General features: G+C 55.3%; 2 protein-coding genes across 5 annotated transcripts; one reads left to right on the forward strand and one right to left on the reverse strand.

Moving 5' to 3' along the window:
• Positions 1 to 5,384: 5,384 nt before the first annotated feature.
• Positions 5,385 to 6,816, forward strand: RANGRF (RAN guanine nucleotide release factor). 3 transcript variants are annotated; one of them, XM_044249050.1, is made up of 5 exons: positions 5,385 to 5,545; positions 5,636 to 5,752; positions 5,975 to 6,131; positions 6,226 to 6,311; positions 6,537 to 6,816. In XM_044249050.1, the coding sequence occupies exons 1-5, from the start codon at positions 5,445 to 5,447 to the stop codon at positions 6,658 to 6,660; spliced, it is 585 nt and encodes a 194-aa protein (XP_044104985.1). In that variant the 5' UTR covers positions 5,385 to 5,444; the 3' UTR covers positions 6,661 to 6,816. The 3 variants fall into 3 exon arrangements, with proteins under 3 accessions (XP_044104985.1, XP_044104986.1, XP_044104987.1); XM_044249051.1 differs by having other exon boundaries at positions 6,549 to 6,816; XM_044249052.1 differs by having other exon boundaries at positions 5,975 to 6,110.
• On the reverse strand, positions 6,784 to 10,420 carry SLC25A35 (solute carrier family 25 member 35). Of its 2 annotated transcripts, XM_044249048.1 has the most exons (5): positions 9,467 to 10,420; positions 8,524 to 8,589; positions 8,062 to 8,214; positions 7,573 to 7,707; positions 6,784 to 7,396 (listed from the first exon to the last, which is right to left on the reverse strand). In XM_044249048.1, exons 1-5 carry the CDS (start codon positions 9,839 to 9,841, stop codon positions 7,223 to 7,225), a joined length of 903 nt encoding a protein of 300 aa, XP_044104983.1. In that variant the 5' UTR covers positions 9,842 to 10,420; the 3' UTR covers positions 6,784 to 7,222. The 2 variants fall into 2 exon arrangements, with proteins under 2 accessions (XP_044104983.1, XP_044104984.1); XM_044249049.1 differs by lacking the exon at positions 8,062 to 8,214.
• Between the last annotated feature and the right edge of the window lie 5,062 nt (positions 10,421 to 15,482).

Below are 15,482 nucleotides of genomic sequence, written 5' to 3' on the forward strand. Positions count from 1 at the left end.
CTGGAGTATCCTGGGTCACCCATGGGAAGGAATCCAGGGCAACAGAAGGAGCTAGGGAGCCAGCCCAAGTCCTTCACCGCTGAGTCCTGGCTTAGCTGACCTCCTTTTCACCCCGAGGCAAACTCTTCTGGCCCCCAGATCCTTTTCCCACGGAGTGCATGCAGCCCTCCCCACTCCCAAAACTTCCCCTGTGGCTGGTTACAAGGAAATGACCTTAGCCAAATAAACAGATAAAAAAGAACAAAGTTTTATGTGGCACTTTGGGGGCTGGGACCCCATGGACTTCCAAGGGCACCTCCTATGAGAATGTAGTGTACCTCCCTCCCTGTGAGGGTCCCCCAGATTCTGAAGAGCTGTGACTAGAGGACCCCTCCCCACTCTCACTTCCCTCAGATGCAGGCCAGGCCACCAGGGGGGTGTCTGCCACGGTGCACCCCCTTTCCCAGTTCCCCGCATCCAGACGTCGTCCTCCTCTCGTTTCTGGAATACACGATGTGAGGTTCAGGGGGGCAAGATCCGTGGAGAGCTCAAAAATGAGGGTTTCTCCAGGACCGAGCTGGGAGAACACGGAACTCATTCTGAGGCTGTGCGCCCTTTGCCAAGTCTAGGCAAAGAGAAGGTCCTCGGGAAGGAACGTCACCGAGTATGGTCACAGAGCGCAATTATCTCTGGGTCACTGACTTGGGCAATCCTAGGCCCAGAAGGAGGGAGGGCAGGAACAGCGACGCTGGACTCCACCACTGGGAGGTGGCAGGAGGGAAGAACCCAGTCTGGTGACTTAACGGCGGAGGACAGAGGTTCGCTCGCCTCTCTGCCCAACCCACAACCAACCCTTTCCCCACCCTAGTTGGTCATTGGCGTTGCCATTGTTCTTGACCCGGCTTCCATTGGGGACACCACGCTTTCGCTTTCCAGATCACCCAGATTATGGTTTCTTTATTGCTTTTCTGGCTCCATCTCTTCCTCTCCTGTCTCTTTCAGCTTTACCCAGACCCTCGTCCCCTTGAACATGGGATATCACAGATGACTTCTTCTGTTGCCCCCTAACTGGTCTAACATCCTGGAGGAACATTGGACACCATGAGTTACTGGCTGTTTTCCAAAAGACCACCCTCACTGCAGATGCCAGGCGTAAATCTCATGGGTCCACAAGTCACCCACGTTTCTGGCCAAGTGGCTCTAAATTCTAGGGTCCCTGCCATGCCCAGACTATTCAGTAAGTCACCTGGACAACTCGCAGAACTCAGGAAAGTGCCAGACTTGGGATTCTTGTTTCACTGTAAGGACAGGCAAAGGTAAGTTCTGGAAGGTCCTAGAAGCAGAACTTCCAAGCCCCGTCGCCCAGGAGACAGGGTGTGTCACCTCCGGGCACATGGGTGTGTTTACCATCCAAGAAGCTCCCCTAAGCCTCAATGCTCAGCATTTTTATTGGGGCTTGGGGTTTTATTGGATTGATATCTAGTGGCTCGAAGCACCAACACTCTCAGTCACACAGTTGGTCTCTACGGTGTGGCTGACCCCCATCCGGATTCCTCCCTTTGCATCAACAATCAGTCATCTCATTACTGTAAACTATCAGGGCCCACCAAGAATAACAAAGAACTCCTGTCACTTGGAAAATCCCAAGGATTCAGTTTCCCTCCTAAGAACCAGGAACGAGGGCCAAATTCTTCCTGGTGCAACATCTCTTGACTGGTCTTGATGGGTAAGTAACCTCTTGTCTTTTAAGCAATATCCACTCAAAAAATATTTAGAGGCAGCCCCCCGCTTCCCTCCTGCACAGCTCAGGGAGAAGCTAAACGTGAATGATGGGTACAGTCCCTGACCTCCTGGTGCTCAGAATCCACTGGAGATTAGAGCATTACAACACAGTGGGGAGCCTGAGGTCGGGACAGGAAGGCCGAGCCACGGGCACCCTCAGAAGGAGCAGTGAACTGTGGCAATGAGCCAAGGAAGAGGGGGAGAAAAAGTTCTAGGTGGATGGCATAGGTGTCAAAGCTGAGAGGCACAAAGGAAGCTGACCAGTCAAGGGGCTGAAGGAAGTTCAGAGGACTTTGCATCTAGAGCACGAGGGGAGAATGGAGAGATACAGGGCTGGAAAGTTCTGTGGGGGGTGCTGGGTGACGGCTACAGGCTCAACCCCAGTACAAGGACACGCTGTGTTTTCCTCAAACACAGCATTCATGATGCCAGGCCTTTGTTTAGAAACCTACTGTGGTTACCCCTGAGCTTCTGCGGCTTGGTGCTGGGCCAGAGCTCATAATTCATAGCTGGGTTTCTTAAGCTCCAATCAATCAGTTTGGATGGGAAATGGTTGCACTTTTTTCCAGTGAGCTCTTGTTTGAAATTTTGTGTCTCCTATAAGCGCGACTGTAGATCCGAGAGCCCAGCAGTATGAGGAGTAACAGAGCGTCTGTGTTACGCGTTATACCCACCAGACCTGCTGCTAGACCTTGCTAACAGAATAACAAAGAAGCACATTTTTATTCAAACAAAAATCTGGAGTTTTAATTTCGATTATTGTATTTAACTATATTCATTTCCTGGGGCGCCTGATGGGGCTCAGTAGATTAAGTCTCTGGCTCTGGCTCCAGTCATGATCCTGGGGTCCTGGGATCGAGTCCTGTATTGGGCTCCCTGCTCAGTGGGAAGCCCGCTTTCCTCACTCCCTCTGCTGCTCCCCCTGCTTGTGCTTTCTCGCTTGCTCTCAAATAAACAAAAAACTTTTTTTTTTTTAAAGATTTTATTTATTTGACAGAAATCACAAGTAGATGGAGAGACAGGCAGAGAGAGAGAGGGAAGCAGGCTCCCTGCCGAGTAGAGAGCCCGATGTGGGACTCGATCCCAGGGCCCTGAGATCATGACAGAGCCGAAGGCAGCGGCTTAACCCACTGAGCCACCCAGGCGCCCCAACAAACAAAAACTTTAAAAAAAAATTTTCATTTCCTTTGTATCCTTACATATTTTATGAATTGGAATAAATGTCATCCTGAGTCAGGGGCTGTGGGTCTCGCCAAGCTGTCAAGGGGATGCTTGGGAGAAAAAAAGGTTCAGAACCTCTGTTTAATAGAAACATGTGTTGCCCCAAATTGATGCTTGAGTTTGGGTGTACTGAGCCGTCTCCCTGGTGCAAGTGCATCCCTTCCACCTCCTGTGCCCTCAGGGTGCTCTGGGACACCTGTCCCCAGAGAAACCAGCAACGTCAACAGCGGGCAGGGCATCAGATAAGGGAGTGTCCTTCAGATAAGGGGACAAAATCCCATCAGTTGTAGGTCTAGTTCAACCAGTGAGCCAGGACAGGGTCAAATCCTCACCCCCCTCCCCGAGAAAAACAGCTTGGGCCACCTCAGTTTACTGAGATTTGTCTCATCATCCTAGCCACAGCCAGCTGGACTGGGGGAGGCCTGGGAAGATGCCAGGCAGGACAGCTGTCCAAACAGGTCCTTGGATTCTGTCTCTTGGGAGTTGGAATTTGAAGATACAAGAGAGTCAGCAGTTGGGAGGAACCAGAGAAGTGACAGACACCAAGACAGAAGTGAGGATGAGAGGGAGAGAAGTGAAGTCCAAGTGGGAATTTGTCAGGTTAGGGCAGCTGCCTTCCCCACTCTCCCAGAGGAGGTCTAGCCCTGTGCCTGAATCCCTTCGTGGAGATCAGCTTCTTACCACTTGGAAGAGCTCAAGGACTATAGTGCGCCAGGAGTCCACGGCTGCACAAGGCTCATCCAAGAGCATGGCTCCTGGCATGCCAGAGACCCCAAATCACGAAGTGGGAGGTTTTCCTCCTCAGTCTCCCTAATCCTGTGCAACCTCCTCCTGGCTCAGGAGGCTCCCATCCCTAGTGCCCAGTGCCAGGGCCCTGTTAACTTCTTAGTCCTTGAAGGTCCCTTTCCAAGAGTTCCCTATCTGCTTGACTGCTCACAAGGCAGCTAGAGCCAGTACTGGCCTGGGGGGCTGGGGTGGGGGTGGGAGTGCTCAGCCGGCAGGAACGGAGAGGGAGGGCCAGACGAGGTCTGCCACTCTGCATCTCATCCCAGATCCCAGAGAGGCAGTGACAGCCGACTTCTCTGTTCTAGCTCCCTTGGTTTCCATTGTCTGGGCTCCTCCTCTCCCTCTAGTGCCTGCAACACTCCCTCTCTAGAATTCCTCGAGGCTCAAACCTAGACCGCTCTCCTTGCCCAGAAACAGACACAGCTACATCCCAACGACGTTTTAGAGATGAGGACGTAAGGACCAGAGAAGTCTGAGGCTGGCTGTAAGAAGGGAACAGCCCAAGCTCTTTAGGATGCTTTGTAAAAACCCTGCACAAAACCATCTCTCCAGCAGCACCGCTCACGGGTCTCACCGGACCCCCACTGCATCCTTGCCCAGCCGATACACTTGCATTTCCCAAAACCCCACTTTTCCGGATATTCTCCTGCCTAGTACACTCCTAGGATGCCCTGGTAAGTTTTGGGCCAAACTTCACAACTCAAAGTGTACTCCTCGGTTCCCGGTGAGGCAGGGATCCTGCCCTAATCGCCCTTGTACCCCCGGCTTTGGTATGGGGCCGAAAATTAGGTGTCCCTGGCCCCAGTGTCCTGAAATTATTAGGGTCCGTAAGTAGAGTCAGCACTTGGGAACCCCGTGGGTGGGGTTTATTCAATCGTTCAACAATACAGAAAGGGTCTGTTACATCCCGAACACGGCCGGGTGCCAGGAATCAAACATGAATGGAGAAAAGAGTGGGGAGGATGTAACCGAGCTGAAACTTGAAGAAATTTTAAAACTCTATGAAAGAGCAACAACAGAGGGTTTAATCCGTGTTTTCCTCCAGGTGCGTGTGGGGGCGGCCCCCCTCGCCACCCCCAGCCCCCGCTGCGTTCTCAAGGCAAGATTTGAGGAGGATTAAAAACCTAATCCCCGGGTTGGGTCTGGCCTGAAGGAAGGCGAGAGGCCTGAATCCTAACCCGGCCCCACACCTGGCCCCAGCGTTCTCCGAACTCCCCGCATCCGGGAATTAGTGGTCTGGTTTGCAGCTGGCTGCCATCAAGACGCCCCAAGGGGGAGCTGCGAGACCCTCAAAGGATTCTCCCCGGACTCGGGAGAGCCCACCTGGACCCCACCTCGCACGAGCAAGGGCCCCCAAGGAGGGTCTCAGGCGACAGCCTGAGAAGATACGACCCCTTTAAAGAGAAAAGACTGGGGGCGCGACCCAGCGAGCACAACGGCGTCACAAACCCCACGCGCGAGGTCTGAGCTCCCAGCCGACCCCCAAGTCCCGCCCCGCGCCCCCGGGAGAGCCAGGCTTCCGGGCCCCGCCCCGCTGGGCCCCGCCCCCACGGCGCAGGCGCCGATTGGCCAGCGCGGCCGCAGGGCGGGGCCCATCCTTAAAGGGGCGGGAGCTAAGGGGGACCCTTAGCGGCGGTGATGCCGCGTGGCTGCGCCTGGGCTTCTACATCTCTCTAATGCCCGCCCCTGGTCAGAAGCCCATGGAGCCCGCGCGAGACTACCCGCTGTTCGGGGGCGCCTTCTCCGCCGCTCTCCCTCCCGGGGCCCTTGACGTTAGGTGAGAAGGCGTGGGCGCCGCGGGCCGGCCGGGTGGGATGCCGGCAGAGGCGGGCGGGGCTGAGCCGGGGTCCGCCTCGCCTCCCTCCAGCGACCTCCGACCGGTCCCGGACAACCAGGAAGTTTTCTGCCACCGCGCGACGGACCAGAGCCTGATCGTGGAACTTCTGGAGCTGCAGGCCCACGTGCAGGGAGAGGAGGCTGCGCGGTGAGGGAGGCGGCGACCCGCCCGGCGGGCCAATGGGAGGGCCGGAGCCGAGGAGGTGGGCGGGGCCTGCGACTGCGCGGTTAATCAGGGCAATGAGAACTCCAAGGGCATCACCTTATTACCGGAAGTGAGCGGAGCTCAAGGGACTCAAAGATGCTGGAGGGGAGAGGGGAGTTGGGGGGTGTGAGACGGCCCTCCCTGACCCTCATCCCCGTACTCTAGGTACCACTTTGAGGACGTGGGCGGGGTGCAGGGGGCGAGGTCTGTGCAGGTGGACAGTGTGCAGCCCCTCCTTTTGGAGAACCTGGCTCTGAGGAGCTGCTGTCAAGAAGCCTGGGTCCTGTCTGGCAAGCAGCAGGTAGCTAAAGAAAACCACCAGGTGAGGGCAGGGGAGTGTGAGATTCCCAGACGGGTGAAGGGAGTGGCCCTGGGCAGGGATGGTCAGGTAAGCATCTCCACTCTGATCGCTTTAGGTAGCAAAGGATGTGACAGTGCACCAGGCTTTGCTGCGGCTGCCCCAGTACCAGACTGATCTCCTGCTCACCTTCAATGATCCCCCGTAAGGAGGACAGGAAGGATGCGTGGCTCATGACTGGGTCCCCAGGAGGATATGCTGGGAGGGGCAGAGCCAGGAGACTGGCTGGTGGGGTCCTCCAAGTAAGAGGGAGAGGGCCAGAGGTTTGGGGTCACAGATACCTAGGTCCTCCAGGGCACAGGAAGTGGGAACTTCCCCCACTCGAGGCCTGGATGATGTTCTCTCTCCCTCTGTTCCCCCACCCCCAAGCCCTGACCATAGGTTATCTCTTGGTCCTGAAAATCTGTCACTTCCGCCCTGGATCCTGGGTGACTTCGAACAGCTGGTGACCGGTCTGACCCTTCACGACCCCAACATCTTTGGTCCCCAGTAAAGATGCTGAAACACTGCGTGAAGTTGCTGTAGTACATGGGGACCTCATTCTTCAAGGGAAACAAGGGGTTGGATACATACCCCTAATTCCTTCCCTATGCATAAACATGAGACATCTCCTGTCTGCAGAAATAAACTGGCTTTATAATCAAGATAAGATCTCTGTGCCTTTGCATCTAACAAGACACCTAGGTCCCCTCAGTTCCCTTTGGTCTTGTAGTGGGGAGTTAAAGAAGTTTGTGCATAGGATCAGAAGGGACCCAAGGCTGTCCAAACAAAAGGAGGGAAAACTTTGGAGTGACTGGTTCAGCCCTGAGGAAGGGGGGGAGGGGTGTGACATGTCCAGGAGGAAAGGGAGGGAAGGTTTAAAGGGACACCGAAGGAAAGGAGGGAGACTGTCCCTTGTAGTGATTCAACCCTGAGAAAATCAGATGGGGAGTGGAGTTGGCTGTTCCCCTTGGAGGGACGAAGGGTCACCTGGTCAGAAGTTGCCAGGACATAGGACTGGAGGCAGAAGTGTCCAAGGAGTGCTGATTTGGTGGTGTGTGCAAGAGTGCCTGGTGTCATTTGGTGTACGTGTTGTAGAGGGTGCGTAACTGGTCCCAGAAGAAGAGGGAAAGGACAGTGTGGGGGCCAAGGCGGAAGTAGGAGGCACCTATACCCTTGTACATGCCAAAGACGCCCTCTGTCCGAGCGGTCTGTAGAAGGGCATCCAGTATCCCCCGGTACATCAGGCCCTGAGAGCAGGTTGAGAGGGGGGAAGAGCACAGGGAAGGCGTTTGTCAGAGCCCACCAGGGGCCTACTCTCAGTGGGCTGCATTCTAGGCTGTCCCCTCCTGCACCCACCATTCACTTTCACCCACCACCTGCCCTGGCCTGCTCAGCCGGCCGGCCCTCCAGAACATTCCCTTACCTTGCCCTGGGCATCAGTGGGCTGGTTGTAGAGCCTCGTGCTGACCACATCAAAGGGTGTCATGGCCAGGACCACAGCGATGCCACTCACCATGGCAGCCACCAGAGCCACCTTCCAGCTCTGGGGCGGAAATATCTAAGGGTGAAGCAGGGAGAGGTGTGTCAGCTCATCCCTGGACCCCTCGGAAAGGACAGGCCCTGCCCTGGGGAGAGTAGAGAGCCGGTAACTCAGGGAGTTTCCATGCGGCTGGTTAGAAGACTGTGAAGGAGGAAGGGCAGGATGCTGGAGGACTCAGATCCACCATCTGGGAGGGAGTGACAAGAGGACCGTGGGGAGGGTGTAAAGTCAGTGACCCCCAAGGCTTCCTGCCATTCCTTGACATTGACCATGAGCACAGTCCCCTCTGGGGTCCCCTTCAGCATGTCCACCCCTTGCCCGGAAGTCCAAGGGAGGCCCCGCCCTCCCCCCCCCCCCCCCCCGGGGTAGTACCTCCCACTGAGTGATGAGGTCCTTGGTGGACGAGAAGGTGCACAGCTGGGTGGAGGAACCGATGATAACTCGGGGCAGGCCGCCCAGGGCCCCGCGCCACAACCCCACCAGCCCATGTTTCTGGCCAATCTCGCTTAGCGCCTGAAACATGCCCTGGTAGGGGGAAGACCATGGGGGCTGGCTTCAGTCCCCCCAGCATCAGGGGCCGCCACCTCACACTGCCAACGATGGGTCCTCCACAGGCACCCGGAGTCGGGACAACAGGTTCCGTGTGGACTTAGAATCGGAATAGGTATACTACCCGCCATTGTTCCCTTTCTCCCTGCTCCAGAAGAGGGGCGGGGGGTGGGTGGTGAGGCTGGGCTGGAGTTGTAGGGGGCAGGCAGGGAGCTGGGGAGGGGAGGCAGTGTGGGGGATGGGAAAGAATGGGCAGGGACTCCAGCAGGGTTGGAGAACCCTCACCTGATGCTTATACTGGTGACCCACGGCAATTTCTGAGGCTGCCTGTGCCTGTAGATGTGTCTTCACCTGGGAACAAAAGAATATCACAGCCTGTGGCCCAAGGGCCAGCCTCCCACCTCAAAGACCCAAAGGCTTGACCCCATCATACTTCCGCTAGGGTGTTCAGCAAGGAATATCCTTTTAATCTGATAATTATTGTTGTTCACATTAACACACTGGTCATGAGACTCTGTGTCCCTTGGCTCCAGTCCCAGGGGATGGATCTCCTAGCACTGCAAGACACCCCCCACTCCCTCTCCATCCTCCTTCCCTTGGGGATTGGGTGGGGGATGGAGAGGTTAGAGAATGGCAACATTTCCTAAGATTGTTCTCGTTTAGGCAACTCTAGGCAACTCTCGGGTGTCTGGCCTCTCACAACGGCTCCTATTCCCAGACTGGATCTCCAGCCACCCCCGTGGACCAGGCTCCACCATCTGACCCTCGGGCATGTTGCAAGGGGTATCTGTCAGCCAAACCCCGGGGAGGCATGTGGAGGCTGACTCTGGGGGTCACTGTCCCTGAATGTCCCACGCAGGGAGTGAGACCACACTGCATGTCTTACAGAACTGCCTGCCTCCCAGTTTCTTCCAGAAGGAGCACTAAACAGGACCTACTGCTAGCAACAAGTAACTGTGTGACTTTAAGCTAGTCACTTCCCATCTCTGGCCCTCAGGCTATTGACCCTTCACCTATTCCAGAAGACTCAAAGGAGGAAACTGTGGGATTCTAATTTTGTGGTGCCCAGACTTTCCCTGAACCCTACACCCGCTGATGTACATGACTCGAATTCCTCATCCACCCCAACAAAAACCCGCTCCCAATCTCAGGATCGGGTCCTGAAGGCCCAGGCCCCGCCCTACACCATGGTCTGCTGGAAGGCCCCAGGCAAGACCCTTCCTCTCACCATGTAGATGGGGCTCCCCAAGTAGGCTCCCATGACCCCAGCCAGGGCCCCAGCTGCGGCGCTGCGGGGACGGCTGAGGGCGCCTTCCGCCGTGTGCAGGTAGCCCCCAGCCTCAGCCAGCCCATAGGTGCCCAAGCGGATGCCATTCATCAGGAACTGGTATAAGAGAGCAGGGGCCAGTCCCTTCTGCAGCGCAGCCGGGCCATCCACCTTGCCGATGGTGATGAAGGCATGGAAGACGTTTCGGTAGTGCCGCTGGTAGGTGCCGGGGGCCCGCAGTTCCCCCTGCAACTGCATCCTGGTCTTTACCACTTCCAGGGGGTTGGTGAACAAGCAGGCCCCGCAGGCCGCCAGGCCACTCATCAAAAAGTCCATGGTGGGGTAGCAGTAACAGGAAGTGGCCCAGGAGTAAGAAAGTGAAAAACAAGCTTCAGAAACAGGGGGTGGGGTGGGAGGGTGGGGTGTAAGCAGAACTCAGGGGCAGGACTCCGTGTCAGCAGTCCTCACCGCTGCAGGAGATAGCCATTGAGAAGGTCAGGGTCAGAGGTCAAGAGGTCAAGGGTAGCTGGAATTTGGAGTGGGGAGCTGGCAGAGAGAGGAGGAAAAGGAGTTTAGGAAGAGTCTGGTGAGGTTATGACGGGGTTCCGTGGGTCACGGGACCTGAGGTCAAGGAAGGGCAAGAAGCCAGGAGGATGGCAGGTGGATACCCGGGATGCTCGGCTCCGGGAGGGCCCTGGAGCAGGAAAGGGCAGCGGGGATTCGGGAGGTGGGAGCCGGGAGGAAGGAAAAAGGAAAGCAGCAGGTTACGGAGGAAGACGATCCGGGAGAAGATCGGCGGCGTCTGTATCGGGGAAGGAAGTCGGAACTCCGGCCCAGGAGCAGCGTCCCCAGGCAGCTGCCCAGCGAACCCGCAGCAGCTAGCTCGGCCCCGCGCAGCCTGCGGAGGCCGGACCGCCACACTCCAGCCACCCGAGAGCGGCGCCCAATGGGGAGCTGAGGCAGCCAGGGCCCACAGCGCCAGCCAATCAGCGCCGAGCCGGCTCCTCGGCCAATGGGAGGTGCTCTCGGCGACCCGGCCCCCGGACTCAGCGGGCCGGGGCGGTTGGGATTAACCCTCCGCGCGCCCGCGCGGGCGCCGCCAGCGGCGCCGCAGATTCGGGGCTCGGGAGCGGCGCCCCGGGAGCGGAGCACGTATCTCTCGCCGGGAGGGGAGCTTGGGCGCGGGGCTGCAGGGCGGGCGTGGAGGCCGAGCGCGGACGCAGCCGCTCCTTACGGGGTCGGAGAGGGAGCTGGGTTGGCGCGGCTCCGGGGCGGGCGGAGGGCGCTCCTCCCTTCACCTCCTGCCGGAGTTCGCGGCGGACGGGGACTGCCAAAAGGCAGATAAACGCTCCCCCGCGGGCGCTGGCGCCTGGAGAGCCCGGGAGCTGGGGCTCCTCCCGCAGGTGCGGAGGGGACACACCTGCTGGACCGGACGGATCTCCCGAGGCTGAGGGCGGGATTCGTAGGTCCCAGCGCCGGGGTGTGGCTAGCTGCGGGCCCCGAAGGACGACGTGGGAGTTCAGCCGCGGCCCCGAGCTCTTGATCCTCGCGGCAATCCAGAGAAGAGCGGGCGGGGAGAAGCAGGGGAGTGGATCCCAGGGCTTAGCTTTCCACGGTCAGCTAGTGGTGGGAGAGCGCCTGGGTCTTTGCTCATCAGTCTGCTAACGGTTAATTACGGGAAACCTGAGAAAAGAGACTGGGGAAGCTAGCAACCTCGGGAAGGGGTTGAAGGAGAAAGAAGGTTTGGAGAAAGAAAGCAGGATGGGGGATGTCAGCTGGGGCGGGTGCGGGGAGGGGGGAGGAGGAGACAGGCTGCCTGCCTGCGTGTGAGGCAGCCTCCAGATTTAGACTCAACAGCGGCTTTGGAGCTCCAGTGTGTAACTCGCTTACCAGCAGGATGACCTTAGGGAAGTTACTTAACATTTCAGGGCTTCCTTTGGCAATGGGAATGCTAATTATCTATTGCACTTACCTGAGGGAAAAGTGTTGGACTCCTACCAAGTGTCCAGTTATCAGGGTTCCAGAAAAGTCGAGAGCTGCCGACCCCTGTGCCCTCCTGGATCCTGTTCTCACTGCTGGGAATGCCCTTCCCCCTTCTTTTAGTGATTCCCAAGTCATTCCTCACCTTGAGCTTGATCTCTCCTGACCCTTGAAGCTTTCTAAGGTTTTCCATGCTCTTTTGCTCCTCAAGCAGTAAATTAGCAATTGTTTACTCTCTGGCTCCTTTCACTACCCTGGGAGTTCTTGGATGCCCCACCGGGAGTGTGTCTGAGACATCTCTCTGTCGCCCTCCTCCACCTGCCCTCTCATTGAGCCTTAGGGAGGCAGGAGGGCTGGAGGACGAAGTAGAGCAGACAGTGGGTTTCTCCCCCAAGGTTCTCAAGACGGGCTCTGAAAGAGTACCCTGAAAATTTCCAGTGGATGCTCCCAGATTTCTCCACCTGGTGGATGGGATGAGAATTAATCAGTATTTTAATCATTTTAATCCTAGAATTTACACCAGTTCTCAAAGTGGGGTCCCTGGAGCAGCACCAGCAGCACCCGGGGTGGGGGGAGGGAATGCAAATTGTCTAGTCCTGCCCCAGACTTCTTCATCAGAAGGTAAACAGGAGGTGAAAGATAGACTGAACAAACCCTCCAGGTTATTATGGTGTGTGCATAGGTTTTGGAACCATTGGAAGAGCACAAGTTGCGGGGAGAGGAGGAAGCAGACTTCTACTGAAGACCTACTGAAGGCTCCATCCCAGGACCTTGGGATCTTGAATAGAAATCAAAGGTCAGCCACTTAACTGATGGAGTTACCTAGGTGCCCCTGGCTTAAGCCGTTTATCTTTAATATCTAGTGCCCTAGAAATAGACTACTTTAAAAACACGATTTTTTTAAAAAGATTTTATTTATTTATTTGACAGACTGAGAAGCAGTCAGAGAGAGAGGAGGAAGCAGGCTCCCCACTGAGCAGAGAGCCCGATTAGGATGCGGGGCTGGATCCCAGGACGCTGGGATCATGACCTGAGCCGAAAGCAGAGTCACTGAGCAACCCAGGCGCCCCTAAAAACATGATTTTAAAGATTTATTTATTTGGGGGAGGGGTTAAGCTGAGATCATGACTGGAGTCAAAACCAAAAGTCAGACTTGTAGCTGACTCAGGCCACCCAGGTGCCTACCCTGTTCTTTGAAAGGAGGTGACTATGCTCGGCCCACACTTAGGAGTGGAGAGTTAGACTCTGCCCCCTTGAGGGAGAAGTATTTGCACAACTTACTCGGAATTCTTTTTCTTTTTCTTTTTTAAAAGATTTTATTTATTTGACAGAGAGAGAGAGAGATCACAAGTAGGCAGAGCGGCAGGTGGCGGGTGGTGTGGGGGGAGCAGAGGGGCTCAAGCCCAGGATCCTGAGATCAAGACTGGAGCTGAAGGCAGAGGCTTTAACCCATTGAACCACCCAGGCGCCCCCTTATTTGGAATTTTTCATGGGAAGTTGGTCGCCCTCATTTATTTGTTTATTCACCTATGGATTTCTATCAGTATGGATTGAACGGATTTTTATTTTATACTTTGGGTTGTAAATCAGTATACTTTATTTTGTTGCCCCAAGTGTTCCAACTTTAGCCCTGGGAGCTCTTTTACTTGCTTTCTGTATTTCTTTGACACATCGCCATCAGAAAAAAAAAACTTTTTAATTAAAACATTTTTGTGAAGCATTTCTCTATTTTCTGACCCAATATGATGCTCCTGGATGTCTTGTATATTCCCTGTCCCAGTGCTAGAATCAGCCATTTCTCCAAGAAGCTCTAGTTCCTTCCTTTGGAGAATGTATCAAAAACCAATGTCTGGGCCCCACCCTGGTTGTAGAGATTGCTTTAAACACATGTCTAAAAAGGAAAGAAAGGAAAAGACCAAAATCTGGGCACTGAATGTGCTTGTTGCCATTGGGGTATCCTGAGAAAGCAAGTAAATGTTAGCGTTTAGTAAGCCGTGTATGTATTTCTGTGTGTATCAATCTGTATCTCCTTTAAGCGGAACGTGAGTTCATACAACACTCCAGCCCTAATCCATTGCTACAGGGATCATTGTAACCTCCTCTCCAGCCCTAATCCATTGCTACAGGGTTCATTGTAACCTCCTCTCCGGTGCTTCTCTGCAAACTCTCACTCCAAGAGTGAGCAGCCTGACTCCCCCCGCCCCCACCTCTCTTTTTAAAGATTTTATTTATTTATTTGACAGACAGAGATCACAAGTAGGCAGAGAGGCAGGCAGTGGGGTGGGGGAAGCAGGCTCCCCGCTGAGCAGAGAGCCCGATGCGATGCTGGGGCTCCATCCCAGGACCCTGGGATCATGACCTGAGCTGAAGGCAGAGGCTTTAACTCACTGAGCCACCCAGGCGCCCCCCCCCTTTTTTTTAAAAGATTTTATTTTAAAGATTTATTATTTATTTAAAATTTATTTATTTGACAGAGAGACACAGCAAGAGAGGGAACACAAGCAGGGGGAGTGAGAGAAGGAGAAGCAGGCTTCCCGCTGTTGCAGGGCTCAATCCCAGGACTCTGGGGTCACCACCAGAGCCCAAGGCAGATACTTAACAACTGAGCCACCCAGGCACCCCAACCTGACTCCTCTCTTATCACCATTCCACTTACTTAATTGCTCAGTTCCAATGTACATGTGCAGGACTTGTCAGAACTGTGAACCCACAGCCCCACGGTACAGGGCAGTTTCCTTCTGCCTGTCATCACAGAGACTCCACTCATTTCTGGAGTGACTGGGTCAGCACCTCCCCCGCCCGCCTGCCCGCCCTGTTTGGTTAAGTTATAGCACACACTTGTCCTACAGTTAGGTTCAGTTACATTTTGCATTCCTCCCTAGGAGCCCCTGGCTTCCTAAGGGATTTTTTTTTTTTTTTTTTTTTTTAGATTTTATTTATTTATTTGACAGAGAGAGATCACAAGTAGGCAGAGAGAGAGGAGGAAGCAGGCTCCCTGCTGAGCAGAGAGCCCGATGCGGGACTCGATCCCAGGACCCTGAGATCATGACCTGAGCCGAAGGCAGCGGCTTAACCCACTGAGCCACCCAGGCGCCCCCCTAAGGGATTTTTTAAAAGTATTTTTCTTTCTAAGATTGATTTATTTGAGAGAGAGAGAACACAGGGTGGGAGGAGCAGAGGGAGAGGGAGAGACAGTCCTTATCAGGCTCCACGCTTAGTGGACATGGGGCTCGATCTCAGGACCCTGAGACCACAACCTGGGCCGAAACCACGAGTCAGACAAGTGACAGACACCCAACCCAAACCAGCTTGCAGAATGGGAATTTACTGATCCACCTAACCGAGAAGGGGAAACACAGCTACGATTTCAGGCCAGTGGCATCAGGGACTCCAGTCTGTGTCTCTCTGCCTCTCCCTTGTGTTGATGTTCTCAGGCCACCTCACTAATGGCCCCCAGCAGCTCGAGCCCTGTGTCCCCCCCCTCCCAGCCTCGCAGCCCCAGTGGAAAGACAGTGCTTTGCTCGTCCAGAGTTGCATCATGAATCAACCCCAAATTGAGTGGCTTGAGACAAACCATTTCACTGCTCATGAATCTGTGGATCAAGAATTGAAGCAAAAAAAAAAAAAAAGAATTTGGTCGGGGCTCAGCGTGGATGCCCTTGGGTGGCATCAGATGGGCTTGTCACGTGTCCTAAGACCTCCTTCCCAGCCGGTGTCTGGGGCATGCTGGTTCTCTGAGTGGCTTCTCCCTCCGCGTGCCCTCCCAGTGGAGTCTAGCCCACATTTCTGCACCCCATGGCCGGCTCCCAAGAGGACAAAGCAGAAGCTACCAGTCCTCTTCAGGCCCCAAACGGGCAGAGCGTGGGTTCATCCCCAAGTCTCTAGATCAAAGCAAGTCGCCGCGGGGCCAGCCCAGATTGACTTGGAGGGAAAACCAAGTCTTCCTCTTGATGAGAGGGGTGGCAGTCGTCACACTGCAAGAGGATATTTGGGATGG

This window comes from Neovison vison, chromosome 5, assembly GCF_020171115.1.
Source record: "Neovison vison isolate M4711 chromosome 5, ASM_NN_V1, whole genome shotgun sequence".
Taxonomy (NCBI): domain Eukaryota; kingdom Metazoa; phylum Chordata; class Mammalia; order Carnivora; family Mustelidae; genus Neogale; species Neogale vison.

Coding starts and splice junctions, on each gene's coding strand:
- RANGRF (XM_044249050.1), top strand. CDS start 5,445: ATGCCCGCCCCTGGTCAGAAGCCCATGGAGCCCGCGCGAGACTACCCG. Junction 5,753..5,974: donor CAGGGAGAGGAGGCTGCGCG/GTGAGGGAGGCG, acceptor CCCGTACTCTAG/GTACCACTTTGAGGACGTGG. Junction 6,312..6,536: donor CTCACCTTCAATGATCCCCC/GTAAGGAGGACA, acceptor CCCACCCCCAAG/CCCTGACCATAGGTTATCTC.
- SLC25A35 (XM_044249048.1), bottom strand. CDS start 9,841: ATGGACTTTTTGATGAGTGGCCTGGCGGCCTGCGGGGCCTGCTTGTTC. Junction 8,590..9,466: donor TGGGGAGCCCCATCTACATG/GTGAGAGGAAGG, acceptor TTTTGTTCCCAG/GTGAAGACACATCTACAGGC. Junction 7,708..8,061: donor ACCTCATCACTCAGTGGGAG/GTACTACCCCGG, acceptor CTTCACCCTTAG/ATATTTCCGCCCCAGAGCTG.